The sequence below is a fragment of the Procambarus clarkii genome, chromosome 91 (genome assembly GCF_040958095.1).
Source record: "Procambarus clarkii isolate CNS0578487 chromosome 91, FALCON_Pclarkii_2.0, whole genome shotgun sequence".
Classification (NCBI taxonomy): domain Eukaryota; kingdom Metazoa; phylum Arthropoda; class Malacostraca; order Decapoda; family Cambaridae; genus Procambarus; species Procambarus clarkii.
The window spans coordinates 14,833,050-14,852,503 of record NC_091240.1 but is presented as its reverse complement, the minus strand read 5'-3'; the positions used below and the strand labels follow the sequence as shown (position 1 = coordinate 14,852,503).

Sequence of the window (19,454 nt, the reverse complement as noted above, 5' to 3'; positions counted from 1 at the left end):
GTGCTCCACACCCACCCAACTGGGCGGCAGCTTTACAGTCATGTGCTCCACAGCCACCCAACTGGGCGGCAGCTTTAGTCATGTGCTCCACACCCACCCAACTGGGCGGCAGCTTTACAGTCATGTGCTCCACACCCACCCAACTGGGCGGCAGCTTTACAGTCATGTGCTCCACACCCACCCAACTGGGCGGCAGCTTTACAGTCATGTGCTCCACACCCACCCAACTGGGCGGCAGCTTTACAGTCATGTGCTCCACACCCACCCAACTGGGCGGCAGCTTTACAGTCATGTGCTCCGCACCCACCCAACTGGGCGGCAGCTTTACAGTCATGTACTCCGCACCCACCCAACTGGGCGGCAGCTTTACAGTCATGTGCTCCACACCCACCCAACTGGGCGGCAGCTTTACAGTCATGTGCTCCACACCCACCCAACTGGGCGGCAGCTTTACAGTCATGTGCTCCACACCCACCCAACTGGGCGGCAGCTTTACAGTCATGTGCTCCACACCCACCCAACTGGGCGGCAGCTTTACAGTCATGTGCTCCACACCCACCCAACTGGGCGGCAGCTTTACAGTCATGTGCTCCACACCCACCCAACTGGGCGGCAGCTACAGTAAGCACACTTTAGATACTTGGCCAAGATTCCTGGCAGTACATCATTATGAAAGAAGTACTTACACATTTCTTGGACTCCATTGATGGTGTTATCTCTAAATTCCGCGATTTTTTCACATTCCATTATATAATGACGCAAAGTATGCGAATAGTTCTGCTGACAGAGTTTACATTTAGTCAGATCTACATCAGCAGATGTTACAAACTGCCAGAGGTACTTGTAGCCGAGCCCCAGGCACTCACTCTGCCAATTTGGGAGAAGTTAGACCAAAGCGTCTGGCCTCCAACTTTGGACAGACTATCAAACAGACAGACATTCTCTCTTATACACAGATAAATAACAGTATCTTGAAATGCTTTCCAGGCTTAGCGTCCCCGCGGCCCGGTCCTCGACCTGGCCTCCTTTTTGTTATACCCCCCCCCCCACCAGGAAGCAGCCCGTAGCAGCTGTCTAACTCCCAGGTACCTATTTCCTGCTAGGTAACAGGGGCATTAGGGTGAAAGAAACTTTTTGTACATTTTTCTCCGCCTCCACCGGGGATCGAACCCGGAACGTTAGGAATACGAATCCGAAAAGGTCTCCTCTCAGCTGTTAGGCGCCCAGGCGCTGTATCTGATATATCTGTATATGATATATCTGTGAGAAAATCTAGAGGAGCCGTGATGAGGACTCGAACCAATGCGCTTGGTAATCCCAAAAGCGTCGGAGGTAGTATTCCTGGGCAACTAAGCCAGAGTGCATATAGGAATTGTGTCATCTCGGTTTGGCTTCAATGGAAGCCTCTGGAATCCTTGAAGGTTCAATAGAACCCCAGATCTTTTGACCATGTCGTTGCCTAGTTGTTTAGAGTGTGTCTGGGAATACCCAGCGCATAGGTTCGAACCCTCATGACGGCTTATGTGGATTTTCTCATTCTCTTTAAACAGTACATAAATAAACAGTACATACATACAGTACATACACAGACATACGGTCTGTGTATGTTTATGCAGCGTTTTTGAATATGTGCATTTATTTGTGTATTTTGGTCTGTGTGCCCTTGTGAGCACCTGTGGTCTGCGTCAACGGTCTGTGTGCCCTTGTGAGCACCTGTGGTCTGTGTGCCCTTGTGAGCACTTGTGGTCTGTGTCAACGGTCTGTGTGCCCTTGTGAGCACCTGAGGTCTGTGTGCCCTTGTGAGCACCTGTGGTCTGTGTTAACGGTCTGTGTGCCCTTGTGAGCACCTGAGGTCTGTGTGGCCTTGTGAGCACCAGTGGTCTGTGTCAACGGTCTGTGTGCCCTTGTGAGCACCTGTGGTCTGTGTTAACGGTCTGTGTGCCCTTGTGAGCACCTGTGGTCTGTGTCAACGGTCTGTGTGCCCTTGTGAGCACCTGTGGTCTGTGTTAACGGTCTGTGTGCCCTTGTGAGCACCTGTGGTCTGTGTCAACGGTCTGTGTGCCCTTGTGAGCACCTGTGGTCTGTGTCAACGGTCTGTGTGCCCTTGTGAGCACCTGTGGTCTGTGTTAACGGTCTGTGTGCCCTTGTGAGCACCTGTGGTCTGTGTTAACGGTCTGTGTGCCCTTGTGAGCACCTGTGGTCTGTGTTAACGGTCTGTGTGCCCTTGTGAGCACCTGTGGTCTGTGTTAACGGTCTGTGTGTCCTTGTGAGCACCTGTGGTCTGTGTTAACGGTCTGTGTGTCCTTGTGAGCACCTGTGGTCTGTGTTAACGGTCTGTGTGCCCTTGTGAGCACCTGTGGTCTGTGTTAACGGTCTGTGTGCCCTTGTGAGCACCTGTGGTCTGTGTTAACGGTCTGTGTGCCCTTGTGAGCACCTGTGGTCTATGTTAACGGTCTGTGTGCCCTTGTGAGCACCTGTGGTCTGTGTTAACGGTCTGTGTGCCCTTGTGAGCACCTGTGGTCTGTGTTAACGGTCTGTGTGCCCTTGTGAGCACCTGTGGTCTGTGTTAACGGTCTGTGTGCCCTTGTGAGCACCTGTGGTCTGTGTTAACGGTCTGTGTGCCCTTGTGAGCACCTGTGGTCAGTGTTAACGGTCTGTGTGCCCTTGTGAGCACCTGTGGTCTGTGTTAACGGTCTGTGTGCCCTTGTGAGCACCTGTGGTCTGTGTTAACGGTCTGTGTGCCCTTGTGAGCACCTGTGGTCTGTGTTAACGGTCTGTGTGCCCTTGTGAGCACCTGTGGTCTGTGTTAACGGTCTGTGTGCCCTTGTGAGCACCTGTGGTCTGTGTTAACGGTCTGTGTGTCCTTGTGAGCACCTGTGGTCTGTGTTAACGGTCTGTGTGTCCTTGTGAGCACCTGTGGTCTGTGTTAACGGTCTGTGTGCCCTTGTGAGCACCTGTGGTCTGTGTTAACGGTCTGTGTGCCCTTGTGAGCACCTGTGGTCTGTGTTAACGGTCTGTGTGCCCTTGTGAGCACCTGTGGTCTGTGTTAACGGTCTGTGTGCCCTTGTGAGCACCTGTGGTCAGTGTTAACGGTCTGTGTGCCCTTGTGAGCACCTGTGGTCTGTGTTAACAGTCTGTGTGCCCTTGTGAGCACCTGTGGTCTGTGTTAACGGTCTGTGTGCCCTTGTGAGCACCTGTGGTCTGTGTTAACGGTCTGTGTGCCCTTGTGAGCACCTGTGGTCTGTGTTAACGGTCTGTGTGTCCTTGTGAGCACCTGTGGTCTGTGTTAACGGTCTGTGTGCCCTTGTGAGCACCTGTGGTCTGTGTTAACGGTCTGTGTGCCCTTGTGAGCACCTGTGGTCTGTGTTAACGGTCTGTGTGCCCTTGTGAGCACCTGTGGTCTGTGTTAACGGTCTGTGTGCCCTTGTGAGCACCTGTGGTCAGTGTTAACGGTCTGTGTGCCCTTGTGAGCACCTGTGGTCTGTGTTAACGGTCTGTGTGCCCTTGTGAGCACCTGTGGTCTGTGTTAACGGTCTGTGTGCCCTTGTGAGCACCTGTGGTCTGTGTTAACGGTCTGTGTGCCCTTGTGAGCACCTGTGGTCTGTGTTAACGGTCTGTGTGCCCTTGTGAGCACCTGTGGTCTGTGTTAACGGTCTGTGTGCCCTTGTGAGCACCTGTGGTCTGTGTTAACGGTCTGTGTGCCCTTGTGAGCACCTGTGGTCTGTGTTAACGGTCTGTGTGCCCTTGTGAGCACCTGTGGTCTGTGTTAACGGTCTGTGTGCCCTTGTGAGCACCTGTGGTCTGTGTTAACGGTCTGTGTGCCCTTGTGAGCACCTGTGGTCTGTGTTAACGGTTTGTGTGCCCTTGTGAACACCTGTGGTCTGTGTTAACGGTCTGTGTGCCCTTGTGAGCACCTGTGGTCTGTGTTAACGGTCTGTGTGCCCTTGTGAGCACCTGTGGTCTGTGTTAACGGTCTGTGTGCCCTTGTGAGCACCTGTGGTCTGTGTTAACGGTCTGTGTGCCCTTGTGAGCACCTGTGGTCTGTGTTAACGGTCTGTGTTCCCTTGTGAGCACCTGTGGTCTGTGTTAACGGTCTGTGTGCCCTTGTGAGCACCTGTGGTCTGTGTTAACGGTCTGTGTGCCCTTGTGAGCACCTGTGGTCTGTGTTAACGGTCTGTGTGCCCTTGTGAGCACCTGTGGTCTGTGTTAACGGTCTGTGTGCCCTTGTGAGCACCTTTGGTCTGTGTTAACGGTCTGTGTGCCCTTGTGAGCACCTGAGGTCTGTGTGCCCTTGTGAGCACCTGTGGTCTGTGTTACCGGTCTGTGTGCCCTTGTGAGCACCTTTGGTCTGTGTTAACGGTCTGTGTGCCCTTGTGAGCACCTGAGGTCTGTGTGCCCTTGTGAGCACCTGTGGTCTGTGTTAACGGTCTGTGTGCCCTTGTGAGCACCTGTGGTCTGTGTTAACGGTCTGTGTGCCCTTGTGAGCACCTGTGGTCTGTGTTAACGGTCTGTGTGCCGTTGTGAGCACCTGTGGTCTGTGTTAACGGTCTGTGTGCCCTTGTGAGCACCTGTGGTCTGTGTGCCCTTGTGAGCACCTTTGGTCTGTGTTAACGGTCTGTGTGCCCTTGTGAGCACCTGAGGTCTGTGTGCCCTTGTGAGCACCTGTGGTCTGTGTTAACGGTCTGTGTGCCCTTGTGAGCACCTGTGGTCTGTGTTAACGGTCTGTGTGCCCTTGTGAGCACCTGTGGTCTGTGTTAACGGTCTGTGTGCCCTTGTGAGCACCTGTGGTCTGTGTTAACGGTCTGTGTGCCCTTGTGAGCACCTGTGGTCTGTGTGCCCTTGTGAGCACCTGTGGTCTGTGTGCTGTCTTCATGTACGTCTCTTGTAATTAGTTTGTAATTGTTTATACCTGTTCTGATTTTCTCTGTCCGGTTACTCCCCCCCCCCTCCCAGTGTGGCTGTGGTAGTCCTGTCTGCCCCTCCCCGTGTGTCTGTGTTAGTGTTGTATGCCCCTCCCCGTGTGGCTGTGGTAGTCCTGTATGCCCCTCCCCGTGTGGCTGTGGTAGTCCTGTATGCCCCTCCCCGTGTGGCTGTGGTAGTCCTGTATGCTCCTCCCCGTGTGGCTGTGGTAGTCCTGTATGCCCCTCCCCGTGTGGCTGTGGTAGTCCTGAATGCCCCTCCCCGTGTGGCTGCGTTAGTGATGTATGCCCCTCCCCGTGTGCCTGTGTTAGTGCTGTATGCCCCTCCCCGTGTGCCTGTGTTAGTGCTGTATGCCCCTCCCCGTGTGCCTGTGTTAGTGCTGTATGCCCCTCCCCGTGTGCCTGTGTTAGTGTTGTATGCCCCTCCCCGTGTGCCTGTGTTAGTGATGTATGCCCCTCCCCGTGTGGCTGTGTTAGTGATGTATGCCCCTCCCCGTGTGGCTGTGTTAGTGCTGTATGCCCCTCCCCGTGTGCCTGTGTTAGTGCTGTATGCCCCTCCCCGTGTGGCTGTGTTAGTGCTGTATGCCCCTCCCCGTGTGCCTGTGTTAGTGCTGTATGCCCCTCCCCGTGTGCCGGTGTTAGTGTTGTATGCCCCTCCCCGTGTGCCTGTGTTAGTGCTGTATGCCCCTCCCCGTGTGCCAGTGTTAGTGCTGTATGCCCCTCCCCGTGTGCCTGTGTTAGTGATGTATGCCCCTCCCCGTGTGGCTGTGTTAGTGCTGTATGCCCCTCCCCGTGTGCCTGTGTTAGTGCTGTATGCCCCTCCCCGTGTGCCTGTGTTAGTGCTGTATGCCCCTCCCCGTGTGCCTGTGTTAGTGCTGTATGCCCCTCCCCGTGTGGCTGTGTTAGTGCTGTATGCCCCTCCCCGTGTGGCTGTGTTAGTGCTGTATGCCCCTCCCCGTGTGACTGGTAGTGTTGTATGCCCCTCCCCGTGTGCCTGTGTTAGTGCTGTATGCCCCTCCCCGTGTGGCTGTGTTAGTGCTGTATGCCCCTCCCCGTGTGGCTGTGTTAGTGCTGTATGCCCTTCCCCGTGTGCCTGTGTTAGTGCTGTATGCCCCTCCCCGTGTGGCTGTGTTAGTGCTGTATGCCCCTCCCCGTGTGGCTGTGTTAGTGCTGTATGCCCCTCCCCGTGTGGCTGTGTTAGTGCTGTATGCCCCTCCCCGTGTGCCTGTGTTAGTGCTGTATGCCCCTCCCCGTGTGGCTGTGTTAGTGCTGTATGCCCCTCCCCGTGTGGCTGTGTTAGTGCTGTATGCCCCTCCCCGTGTGGCTGTGTTAGTGCTGTATGCCCCTCCCCGTGTGGCTGTGTTAGTGCTGTATGCCCCTCCCCGTGTGGCTGTGTTAGTGCTGTATGCCCCTCCCCGTGTGGCTGTGTTAGTGCTGTATGCCCCTCCCCGTGTGACTGGTAGTGTTGTATGCCCCTCCCCGTGTGCCTGTGTTAGTGCTGTATGCCCCTCCCCGTGTGGCTGTGTTAGTGCTGTATGCCCCTCCCCGTGTGGCTGTGTTAGTGCTGTATGCCCTTCCCCGTGTGCCTGTGTTAGTGCTGTATGCCCCTCCCCGTGTGGCTGTGTTAGTGCTGTATGCCCCTCCCCGTGTGGCTGTGTTAGTGCTGTATGCCCCTCCCCGTGTGGCTGTGTTAGTGCTGTATGCCCCTCCCCGTGTGCCTGTGTTAGTGCTGTATGCCCCTCCCCGTGTGGCTGTGTTAGTGCTGTATGCCCCTCCCCGTGTGGCTGTGTTAGTGCTGTATGCCCCTCCCCGTGTGGCTGTGTTAGTGCTGTATGCCCTTCCCCGTGTGCCTGTGTTAGTGCTGTATGCCCCTCCCCGTGTGCCTGTGTAAGTGCTGTATGCCCCTCCCCGTGTGCCTGTGTTAGTGTTGTATGCCCCTCCCCGTGTGCCTGTGTTAGTGCTGTATGCCCCTCCCCGTGTGCCTGTGTTAGTGTTGTATGCCCCTCCCCGTGTGCCTGTGTTAGTGTTGTATGCCCCTCCCCGTGTGCCTGTGTTAGTGTTGTATGCCCCTCCCCGTGTGCCTGTGTTAGTGCTGTATGCCCCTCCCCGTGTGCCTGTGTTAGTGATGTATGCCCCTCCCCGTGTGGCTGTGTTAGTGATGTATGCCCCTCCCCGTGTGCCTGTGTTAGTGCTGTATGCCCCTCCCCGTGTGCCTGTGTTAGTGTTGTATGCCCCTCCCCGTGTGCCTGTGTTAGTGTTGTATGCCCCTCCCCGTGTGCCTGTGTTAGTGTTGTATGCCTCTCCCCGTGTGCCTGTGTTAGTGTTGTATGCCCCTCCCCGTGTGCCTGTGTTAATGCTGTATGCCCCACCCCATGTGCCTGTGTTAATGCTGTATGCCTCTCCCCGTGTGCCTGTGTTAGTGTTGTATGCCCCTCCCCGTGTGCCTGTGTTAGTGTTGTATGCCCCTCCCCGTGTGCCTGTGTTAGTGCTGTATGCCCCTTCCCGTGTGCCTGTGTTAGTGCTGTATGCCCCTCCCCGTGTGACTGGTAGTGTTGAATGCCCCTCCCCGTGTGCCTGTGTTAGTCCTGTATGCCCCTCCCCGTGTGCCTGTGTTAGTGCTGTATGCCCCTCCCCGTGTGCCTGTGTTAGTGATGTATGCCCCTCCCCGTGTGCCTGTGTTAGTGCTGTATGCCCCTCCCCGTGTGCCTGTGTTAGTCCTGTATGCCCCTCCCCGTGTGTCTGTGGTAGTCTTGTATGCCCCTCCCCGTGTGCCTGTGTTAGTCCTGTATGCCCCTCCCCGTGTGCCTGTGTTAGTGTTGTATGCCCCTCCCCGTGTGCCTGTGTTAATCCTGTATGCCCCTCTGCGTGTGCCTGTGTTAGTGTTGTATGCCCCTCCCCGTGTGCCTGTGTTAGTCCTGTATGCCCCTCCCCGTGTGTCTGTGGTAGTCCTGTATGCCCCTCCCCGTGTGCCTGTGTTAGTGTTGTATGCTCCTCCCCGTGTGCCTATGTTAGTCCTGTATGCCCCTCCCCGTGTGCCTGTGTTAGTGTTGTATGCCCCTCCCCGTGTGCCTGTGTTAGTGTTGTATGGCCCTCCCCGTGTGCCTATGTTAGTCCTGTATGCCCCTCCCCGTGTGCCTGTGTTAGTCCTGTATGCCCCTCCCCGTGTGCCTGTGTTAGTGTTGTATGCCCCTTCCCGTGTGCCTGTGTTAGTCTTGTATGCCCTTCCCCGTGTGTCTGTGGTAGTCCTGTATGCCCCTCCCCGTGTGCCTGTGTTAGTCCTGTATGCCCCTCCCCGTGTGCCTGTGTTAGTGTTGTATGCCCCTCCCCGTGTGCCTGTGTTAGTCCTGTATGCCCCTCCGCGTGTGCCTGTGTTAGTGTTGTATGCCCCTCCCTGTGTGCCTGTGTTAGTCCTGTATGCCCCTCCCCGTGTGTCTGTGGTAGTCCTGTATGCCCCTCCCCGTGTGCCTGTGTTAGTGTTGTATGCTCCTCCCCGTGTGCCTGTGTTAGTCCTGTATGCCCCTCCCCGTGTGCCTGTGTTAGTGTTGTATGCCCCTCCCCGTGTGCCTGTGTTAGTCCTGTATGCCCCTCCCCGTGTGCCTGTGTTAGTGTTGTATGCCCCTCCCCGTGTGCCTGTGTTAGTCCTGTATGCCCCTCCCCGTGTGCCTGTGTTAGTGTTGTATGCCCCTCCCCGTGTGCCTGTGTTAGTGATGTATGCCCCTCCCCGTGTGGCTGTGTTAGTGCTGTATGCCCCTCCCCGTGTGCCTGTGTTAGTGCTGTATGCCCCTCCCCGTGTGCCTGTGTTAGTGCTGTATGCCCCTCCCCGTGTGGCTGTGTTAGTGCTGTATGCCCCTCCCCGTGTGGCTGTGTTAGTGCTGTATGCCCCTCCCCGTGTGGCTGTGTTAGTGCTGTATGCCCCTCCCCGTGTGGCTGTGTTAGTGCTGTATTCCCCTCCCCGTGTGGCTGTGTTAGTGCTGTATGCCCTTCCCCGTGTGCCTGTGTTAGTGCTGTATGCCCCTCCCCGTGTGCCTGTGTAAGTGCTGTATGCCCCTCCCCGTGTGCCTGTGTTAGTGTTGTATGCCCCTCCCCGTGTGCCTGTGTTAGTGCTGTATGCCCCTCCCCGTGTGCCTGTGTTAGTGTTGTATGCCCCTTCCCGTGTGCCTGTGTTAGTCTTGTATGCCCTTCCCCGTGTGTCTGTGGTAGTCCTGTATGCCCCTCCCCGTGTGCCTGTGTTAGTCCTGTATGCCCCTCCCCGTGTGCCTGTGTTAGTGTTGTATGCCCCTCCCCGTGTGCCTGTGTTAGTCCTGTATGCCCCTCCGCGTGTGCCTGTGTTAGTGTTGTATGCCCCTCCCTGTGTGCCTGTGTTAGTCCTGTATGCCCCTCCCCGTGTGTCTGTGGTAGTCCTGTATGCCCCTCCCCGTGTGCCTGTGTTAGTGTTGTATGCTCCTCCCCGTGTGCCTGTGTTAGTCCTGTATGCCCCTCCCCGTGTGCCTGTGTTAGTGTTGTATGCCCCTCCCCGTGTGCCTGTGTTAGTCCTGTATGCCCCTCCCCGTGTGCCTGTGTTAGTGTTGTATGCCCCTCCCCGTGTGCCTGTGTTAGTCCTGTATGCCCCTCCCCGTGTGCCTGTGTTAGTGTTGTATGCCCCTCCCCGTGTGCCTGTGTTAGTGATGTATGCCCCTCCCCGTGTGGCTGTGTTAGTGCTGTATGCCCCTCCCCGTGTGCCTGTGTTAGTGCTGTATGCCCCTCCCCGTGTGCCTGTGTTAGTGCTGTATGCCCCTCCCCGTGTGGCTGTGTTAGTGCTGTATGCCCCTCCCCGTGTGGCTGTGTTAGTGCTGTATGCCCCTCCCCGTGTGGCTGTGTTAGTGCTGTATGCCCCTCCCCGTGTGGCTGTGTTAGTGCTGTATGCCCCTCCCCGTGTGGCTGTGTTAGTGCTGTATGCCCTTCCCCGTGTGCCTGTGTTAGTGCTGTATGCCCCTCCCCGTGTGCCTGTGTAAGTGCTGTATGCCCCTCCCCGTGTGCCTGTGTTAGTGTTGTATGCCCCTCCCCGTGTGCCTGTGTTAGTGCTGTATGCCCCTCCCCGTGTGCCTGTGTTAGTGTTGTATGCCCCTCCCCGTGTGCCTGTGTTAGTGCTGTATGCCCCTCCCCGTGTGCATGTGTTAGTGTTGTATGCCCCTCCCCGTGTGCCTGTGTTAGTGCTGTATGCCCCTCCCCGTGTGCCTGTGTTAGTGATGTATGCCCCTCCCCGTGTGGCTGTGTTAGTGATGTATGCCCCTCCCCGTGTGCCTGTGTTAGTGCTGTATGCCCCTCCCCGTGTGCTTGTGTTAGTGTTGTATGCCCCTCCCCGTGTGCCTGTGTTAGTGTTGTATGCCTCTCCCCGTGTGCCTGTGTTAGTGTTGTATGCCCCTCCCCGTGTGCCTGTGTTAATGCTGTATGCCCCACTCCATGTGCCTGTGTTAATGCTGTATGCCTCTCCCCGTGTGCCTGTGTTAGTGTTGTATGCCCCTCCCCGTGTGCCTGTGTTAGTGTTGTATGCCTCTCCCCGTGTGCCTGTGTTAGTGCTGTATGCCCCTCCCCGTGTGCCTGTGTTAGTGCTGTATGCCCCTCCCCGTGTGACTGGTAGTGTTGTATGCCCCTCCCCGTGTGCCTGTGTTAGTCCTGTATGCCCCTCCCCGTGTGCCTGTGTTAGTACTGTATGCCCCTCCCCGTGTGCCTGTGTTAGTGATGTATGCCCCTCCCCGTGTGCCTGTGTTAGTGCTGTATGCCCCTCCCCGTGTGCCTGTGTTAGTCCTGTATGCCCCTCCCCGTGTGTCTGTGGTAGTCCTGTATGCCCCTCCCCGTGTGCCTGTGTTAGTCCTGTATGCCCCTCCCCGTGTGCCTGTGTTAGTGTTGTATGCCCCTTCCCGTGTGCCTGTGTTAGTCTTGTATGCCCTTCCCCGTGTGTCTGTGGTAGTCCTGTATGCCCCTCCCCGTGTGCCTGTGTTAGTCCTGTATGCCCCTCCCCGTGTGCCTGTGTTAGTGTTGTATGCCCCTCCCCGTGTGCCTGTGTTAGTCCTGTATGCCCCTCCGCGTGTGCCTGTGTTAGTGTTGTATGCCCCTCCCCGTGTGCCTGTGTTAGTCCTGTATGCCCCTCCCCGTGTGTCTGTGGTAGTCCTGTATGCCCCTCCCCGTGTGCCTGTGTTAGTGTTGTATGCTCCTCCCCGTGTGCATGTGTTAGTCCTGTATGCCCCTCCCCGTGTGCCTGTGTTAGTGTTGTATGCCCCTCCCCGTGTGCCTGTGTTAGTGTTGTATGGCCCTCCCCGTGTGCCTATGTTAGTCCTGTATGCCCCTCCCCGTGTGTCTGTGGTAGTCCTGTATGCCCCTCCCTGTGTGCCTGTGTTAGTCCTGTATGCCCCTCCCCGTGTGCCTGTGTTAGTCCTGTATGCCCCTCCCCGTGTGCCTGTGTTAGTGTTGTATGCCCCTCCCCGTGTGCCTGTGTTAGTCCTGTATGCCCCTCCCCGTGTGCCTGTGTTAGTGTTGTATGCCCCTCCCCGTGTGCCTGTGTTAGTCCTGTATGCCCCTCCCCGTGTGCCTGTGTTAGTGTTGTATGCCCCTCCCCGTGTGCCTGTGTTAGTGTTGTATGCCCCTCCCCGTGTGCCTGTGTTAGTGTTGTATGCCCCTCCCCGTGTGCCTGTGTTAGTGTTGTATGCCCCTCCCCGTGTGTCTGTGGTAGTCCTGTATGCCGCTCCCCGTGTGCCTGTGTTAGTGTTGTATGCCCCTCCCCGTGTGCCTGTGTTAGTGTTGAATGCCCCTCCCCGTGTGCCTGTGTTAGTGTTGTATGCCCCTCCCCGTGTGCCTGTGTTAGTGTTGTATGCCCCTCCCCGTGTGCGTGTGTTAGTGTTGTATGCCCCTCCCCGTGTGCCTGTGTTAGTGTTGTATGCCCCTCCCCGTGTGTCTGTGGTAGTCCTGTATGCCCCTCCCCGTGTGCCTGTGTTAGTGTTGTATGCCCCTCCCCGTGTGCCTGTGGTAGTGTTGTATGCCTCTCCCGTGTGCCTGTGTTAGTGTTGTATGCCCCTCCCCGTGTGCCTGTGTTAGTGTTGTATGCCCCTCCCCGTGTGCCTGTGGTAGTCCTGTATGCCCCTCCCCGTGTGCCTGTGTTAGTGTTGTATGCCCCTCCCCGTGTGACTGGTAGTGTTGTATGCCCTTTCCCCGTGTGCCTGTGTTAGTGTTGTATGCCCTTCCCCGTGTGTCTGTGTTAGTGCTGTATGCCGCTACCCGTGTTCCTGTGTTAGTCCTGTATGCCCTTCACCGTGTGGCTGCGTTAGTGATGTATGCCCCTCCCCGTGTGCCTGTGTTAGTGCTGTATGCCCCTCCCCGTGTGCCTGTGTTAGTGCTGTATGCCCCTCCCCCGTGTGCCTGTGTTAGTGCTGTATGCCCCTCCCCCGTGTGCCTGTGTTAATGCTGTATGCCCCTCCCCGTGTGCCTGTGTTAGTGCTGTATGCCCCTCCCCGTGTGCCTGTGTTAGTGCTGTATGCCCCTCCCCCGTTTGGCTGTGTTAGTGCTGTATGCCCCTCCCCGTGTGCCTGTGTTAGTGCTGTATGCCTCTCCCCGTGTGCCTGTGTTAGTGATGTATGCCCCTCCCCGTGTGCCTGTATTAGTGCTGTATGCCGCTCCCCCGTTTGGCTGTGTTAGTGCTGTATGCCCCTCCCCGTGTGCCTGTGTTAGTGCTGAATGCCCCTCTCCCGTTTGGCTGTGTTAGTGCTGTATGCCCCTCCCCGTGTGCCTGTGTTAGTGCTGTATGCCCCTCCCCCGTGTGCCTGTGTTAGTGCTGTATGCCCCTCCCCCGTGTGCCTGTGTTAATGCTGTATGCCCCTCCCCGTGTGCCTGTGTTAGTGCTGTATACCCCTCCCCGTGTGCCTGTGTTAGTGCTGTATGCCCCTCCCCGTGTGCCTGTGTTAGTGCTGTATGCCCCTCCCCGTGTGCCTGTGTTAGTGCTGTATGCCCCTCCCCGTGTGCCTGTGTTAGTGCTGTATGCCCCTCCCCGTGTGCCTGTGTTAGTGCTGTATGCCCCTCCCCCGTTTGGCTGTGTTAGTGCTGTATGCCCCTCCCCGTGTGCCTGTGTTAGTGCTGTATGCCCCTCCCCGTGTGCCTGTGTTAGTGCGGTATGCCTCTCCCCGTGTGCCTGTGTTAGTGCTGTATGCCCCTCCCCCGTTTGGCTGTGTTAGTGCTGTATGCCCCTCCCCGTGTGCCTGTGTTAGTGCTGTATGCCCCTCCCCGTGTGCCTGTGTTAGTGCTGTATGCCCCTCCCCGTGTGCCTGTGTTAGTGCTGTATGCCCCTCCCCCGTTTGGCTGTGTTAGTGCTGTATGCCCCTCCCCGTGTGCCTGTGTTAGTGCTGTATGCCCCTCCCCGTGTGCCTGTGTTAGTGCTGTATGCCCCTCCCCGTGTGCCTGTGTTTGTGCTGTATGCCCCTCCCCGTGTGCCTGTGTTAGTGCTGTATGCCCCTCCCCGTGTGCCTGTGTTAGTGCTGTATGCCCCTCCCCGTGTGCCTGTGTTAGTGCTGTATGCCTCTCCCTGTGTGCCTGTGTTAGTGCTGTACTCACCTAGTTGTGTTTGCGGAGGTTGAGCTCTGGCTCTTTGGCCCCGCCTCTCAACCGTCAATCAACTGGTGTACAGATTCCTGAGCCTATTGGGCTCTATCATATCTACATTTGAAACTGTGTATGGAGTCAGCCTCCACCACATCACTGCCTAATGCATTCCATTTACTAACCACTCTGACACTGAAAAAGTTCTTTCCAATGTCTCTGTGGCTCATTTGGGTACTCAGCTTCTACCTGTGTCCCCTTGTTCGCGTCCCACCAGTGTTGAATAGTTCATCCTTGTTTACCCGGCGATTCCCCTGAGGATTTTGTAGGTTGTGATCATGTCTTCCCTTACTCTTCTGTCTTCCAGTGTTGTAAGGTGCATTTCCCGCAGCCTTTCCTCATAACTCATGCCTCTTAGTTCTGGGACTAGTCTAGTAGCATACCTTTTGACTTTTTCCAGCTTCGCCTTGTGCTTGACAAGGTACGGGCTCCATGCTGGGGCCGCATACTCCAGGATTGGTCTTACGTATGTGGTGTACAAGATTCAGAATGATTCCTTACACAGGTTCCTGAACGCCGTTCTGATGTTAGCCAGCCTCGCATATGCCGCTGACGTTATTCTTTTTATGTGGGCTTCAGGAGACAGGATTGGTGTGATATCAACTCCTAGATCTTTCTCTGTTACATTAAGTACTTCATCTCGTATTCTGTATCCTGTGTCTGGCCTCCTGTTTCCACTGTCTAGTTTCATTACATTGCATTTACTCAGGTTGAACTTCAACAGCCATTTGTTGGACCATTCACTCAGTCTATCTAGGTCATCTTGTAGCCTCCTACTATCATTCTCTGTTTCAATCCTCCTCATAATTTTTGCATCGTCGGCAAACATTGAGAGGAACGAATCTATACCCTCTGGAAGATCATTTACATATACCAGAAACAGTATAGGTCCAAGGACTGACCCCTGCGGGACTCCACTTGTAACGTCTCGCCAATCTGAGACCTCACCCCTCACATAGGTGCTGTATGCCCCTCCCCGTGTGCCTGTGTTAGTGCTGTATGCCCCTCCCCGTGTGCCTGTGTTAGTGCTGTATGCCCCTCCCCGTGTGTCTGTGTTAGTGCTGTATGCCTCTCCCCGTGTTTTTGTGTTAGTGGGATATATGCCCCTCCGTACTCACCTAGTTGTGTTTGCGGGGGTTGAGCTCTGGCTCTTTGGTCCTGCCTCTCAACCGTCAATCAACAGGTGTATAGATTCCTGAGCCAATTGGGCTCTATCATATCTACACTTGAAACTGTATGTTGAGTCAGCCTCCACCACATCACTTTTTAATGCATTCCATTTGTCAACTACTCTGACACTGAAAAAATTCTCTCTAACGTCTCTGTGGCTTATCTGGGTACTAAGTTTCCACCTGAGTCCGTGTGTCTGTGTTATTGCTGTATGCCCTTCCCCGTGTGCCTGTGTTAGTGCTGTATGCCTCTCCCTGTGTGCCTGTTAGTGCTGTATGCCCCTCCCCGTGTGCCTGTGTTAGTGCTGTATGCCTCTCCCCGTGTGCCTGTTAGTGCTGTATGCCCCTCCCCGTGTGCCTGTGTTAGTGCTGTATGCCCCTCCCCGTGTGCCTGTGTTATTGGGATGTATGCCCCTCCGTGTGCCTGTGTTAGTACTGTATGCCCCTCCAGTGTTCCTGAGTTAGTGCTGTATGCCCCTCCAGTGTTCCTGAGTTAGTGCTGTATGCCCCTCCAGTGTTCCTGAGTTAGTGCTGTATGCCCCTCCCCGTGTGCCTGTGTTAGTGCTGTATGCCCCTCCCCGTGTGCCTGTGTTAGTGCTGTATGCCCCTCCCCGTGTGTCTGTGTTATTGCTGTATGCCCTTCCCCGTGTGCCTGTGTTAGTGCTGTATGCCTCTCCCCGTGTGCCTGTTAGTGCTGTATGCCCCTCCCCGTGTGCCTGTGTTAGTGCTGTATGCCCCTCCCCGTGTGCCTGTGTTATTGGGATGTATGCCCCTCCGTGTGCCTGTGTTAGTACTGTATGCCCCTCCAGTGTTCCTGAGTTAGTGCTGTATGCCCCTCCAGTGTTCCTGAGTTAGTGCTGTATGCCCCTCCAGTGTTCCTGAGTTAGTGCTGTATGCCCCTCCCCGTGTGCCTGTGTTAGTGCTGTATGCCCCTCCCCGTGTGCCTGTGTTAGTGCTGTATGCCCCTCCCCGTGTGTCTGTGTTATTGCTGTATGCCCTTCCCCGTGTGCCTGTGTTAGTGCTGTATGCCTCTCCCCGTGTGCCTGTTAGTGCTGTATGCCCCTCCCCGTGTGCCTGTGTTAGTGCTGTATGCCCCTCCCCGTGTGCCTGTGTTATTGGGATGTATGCCCCTCCGTGTGCCTGTGTTAGTACTGTATGCCCCTCCAGTGTTCCTGAGTTAGTGCTGTATGCCCCTCCAGTGTTCCTGAGTTAGTGCTGTATGCCCCTCCAGTGTTCCTGAGTTAGTGCTGTATGCCCCTCCCCGTGTGCCTGTGTTAGTGCTGTATGCCCCTCCCCGTGTGCCTGTGTTAGTGCTGTATGCCCCTCCCCGTGTGCCTGTGTTAGTGCTGTATGCCGCTCTTCGTGTGCCTGTGTTAGTGCTGTATGCCGCTCTTCGTGTGCCTGTGTTAGTGCTGTATGCCCCTCCATGTGTGCCTGTGTTAATGCTGTATGCCCCTCCCCGTGTGCCTGTGTTAGTGCTGTATGCCTCTCCCCGTGTGCCTGTGTTAGTGCTGTATGCCCCTCCCCGTGTGCCTGTGTTAGTGCTGTATGCCTCTCCCCGTGTGCCTGTTAGTGCTGTATGCCCCTCCCCGTGTGCCTGTGTTAGTGCTGTATGCCCCTCCCCGTGTGCCTGTGTTAGTGCTGTATGCCCCTCCCCGTGTGCCTGTGTTAGTGCTGTATGCCCCTCCCCGTGTGCCTGTGTTAGTGCTGTATGCCGCTCTTCGTGTGCCTGTGTTAGTGCTGTATGCCGCTCTTCGTGTGCCTGTGTTAGTGCTGTATGCCCCTCCATGTGTGCCTGTGTTAATGCTGTATGCCCCTCCCCGTGTGCCTGTGTTAATTATGTATGCCTCTCCTCCGTGTGCCTGTGTTAATGCTGTATGCCTCTCCCCGTGTGCCTGTGTGAATGCTATATGCCCCTCCCCGTGTGCCTGTTAGTGCTGTATGCCTCTCCTCCGTGTGCCTGTGTTAATGCTGTATGCCCCTCCCCGTGTGCCTGTGTGAATGCTATATGCCACTTCCCGTGTGCCTGTTAGTGCTGTATGCCTCTCCTCCGTGTGCCTGTGTTAATGCTGTATGCCTCTCCTCCGTGTGCCTGTGTTAATGCTGTATGCCTCTCCTCCGTGTGCCTGTGTTAATGCCCCTGTCAAAGAGCCGGTCCGGAGTAAAGAGGAGGGAGCTTCAGTAAGAGAGAAGACGCGGGTGCTCAAAGTTCCCTTGCAACTCCCACAGACTGAAGATGGGGTGGTCGACGAGCCAGCCGGCGCCCTTGACGCGCCAGGACTCCATGACGGAGGCGGAGACTAAGATGATCCTGGAGGTGATCAAGAGGGCCGAGCAGCTGGAACTGACAGAGCAGCAGAGAATCGGGTAAGTTGGCTTCCTCCTCCTTGTATCCCGACGATTATATTTCCTCGCCCTAGGACCTGACCACGTGATTTGGGAAATGGATGATGGTTATGGGTAAATCACTACACTCGATGGTAAACATGTACCAGGGGGCAGAGATGAGCGACCATGCATGTAACAGAGACCAGTTGATGGCGGAACACTAGGCAGGTAGGTTAAATATGAGTCAAATGGAGAAACTGGTTTGGTGTTCTATGGTTAATTCTGCATCTCTACGAGGAAATATTACCCGAAATTAACACGTATTATTTTTATTCTGGCTCCGTTATTGTCTATATATCAGACAGGTCCAGCTGTGTGCTGGTGGGTCCAGCTGTGTGCTGGTGGGTCCAGCTGTGTGCTGGTGGGTCCAGCTGTGTGCTGGTGGGTCCAGCTGTGTGCTGGTGGGTCCAGCTGTGTGCTGGTGGGTCCAGCTGTGTGGTGGTGGGTCCAGCTGTGTGCTGGTGGGTCCAGCTGTGTGGTGGTGGGTCCAGCTGTGTGCTGGTGGGTCCAGCTGTGTGCTGGTGGGTCCAGCTGTGTGCTGGTGGGTCCAGCTGTGTGCTGGTGGGTCCAGCTGTGTGCTGGTGGGTCCAGCTGTGTGCTGGTGGGTCCAGCTGTGTGCTGGTGGGTCTTGTGAAAGAGCGCCATTGTTCACACATACACAAAGGTCACATATGGCGCACATGTCATAGTTCTACAACATTATTAATGTTGAAAAATATTGAATCAAAATTAAAAGCTTTTTCATACCTAGTAAAACAACTAGTTTAAACTTTTGCTGTAGTGATTGGTGTACAAACTTAAGACTCAACAACACATAGGTTACAGTTTAAGTAATGATATATATTGGTACAACATTGTAATTGTAATGCAGTATTAGAAGGAATAATACCCGGAGTAGTATCCATTGTGGGTTAGTACAGTGTACTTGTACAGTGTACTTGTACAGTGTACTTGTACAACCCAATAGTTCGGTACTCAATTCTTGTCGCAAAGCGGAGACATTCACCTAATATTTTCTATATTTGCGTCCCCTGGAAACACAAACCGAAACTGTCTCTATTTTCCGCTCTTTACAACTTGTAATAAAGTTGTTACATCTTGGCTTAACGTGTTTATGACGTATTAGAACGTTGTTACAACTTGCTATATTGGTTGTTATAACTGGTTAGGTGATAAAACTTGTTCGAACGTTGTACCAACGTCGTAGTTTCGGTATGTGTTTGGCGGGTCTGTCCTTGATAAAGTGTTCGAGGTGTCTTTTTACAGTGTCATTAATGTGCGTTTACAAAGGTGAATTGTAATTCTGACCAGCTACACATACCCTGTATTCACATATATGTGAGATACACACATATATAATGTTTATATGATATGTTACAATTGGGCACCTGACACCTGGGCGCTTCGGATTCGTAGTCCTGAGGTTCCGGGTTCGATCCTCGGTAGAGGCGGAGACAAATGGGCAAAGTGTTTCTTTCACTCTGATGCTCCTGTTACCTAGCCGTAAATAGGTAGATGGGAGTTAGACAGCTGCTACGAGTTGCTTCCTGCGGGAGGTGGGGGGGCCTGACGAGGACCGGGCCGCGGGGACGCTAAGCCCCGAAATCATCTCAAGATAACCTCAAGACATAGGTAATATAGCTCCTATAGAAACTAGTATGTTATTAAGCACTTAACCACTGAAGGTGGTTAAGGTGTTTTCAGAAGCTCAGGTTATAGTTACATCACATTACATTGTATAACTGAAGCATTACAGTCAATCTTGGGTACAAGTCCAGTGTATCATCAAGTGTTCCAGTGTTGAGGTAGTATGTTCAAAGTTCAGCATACCCCAGCTCAGAGGGGCGGAAGTAAGTCAATATGGGACCATTCTTTTCCTTGAACATTATACTATGAGTCCCAGACCCACGACCTCCACATAGTAACACTGGCTTCAGGGATAGGAAGGCAGGGAAGGATATGGAACACAGTGATTTACGTTAACACTGCTGCTCACGTAGACAAGCTGACAACCAAGAATTAGGCAATATGTTGCTAATTACTTCACACTTCACTAATGACATTAATTAGTGACAAACTACAATTCACTGACTCATTACTTATTAATTTACAAATTTATACAACACCAGGTCACACAGACCAACAAAATACAGTAGCAATACAGCACTTAACTTCCGCTTTTAATGACACAACACAACACTGTCACATTAATCAATGACAACAATAATCACAGAGACCTGCAATCACAGGTAAATAAACTGGGTAATCAACCCACTTTACAAAACTAGTTTTCTCCTGGAACGAGAAAGAATAGGACACATACAATGGAAATGTTATACACAGTGATGGTATATATTAA

The 19,454-nt window shown here is 54.5% G+C and overlaps 1 protein-coding gene across 2 annotated transcripts in view; it reads left to right on the top strand.

Moving 5' to 3' along the window:
• Window positions 1–19,454, top strand: part of LOC123773871 (rabphilin-3A) — a 648,197-nt gene that overhangs the window by 111,803 nt on the left and 516,940 nt on the right. For both annotated transcript variants that reach the window (XM_069318825.1, XM_069318827.1), the window contains exon 2: window positions 16,937–17,074. In XM_069318825.1, the coding sequence (XP_069174926.1) occupies window positions 16,937–17,074 (138 nt within the window). The remainder of the gene's footprint in view (window positions 1–16,936; window positions 17,075–19,454) is intronic.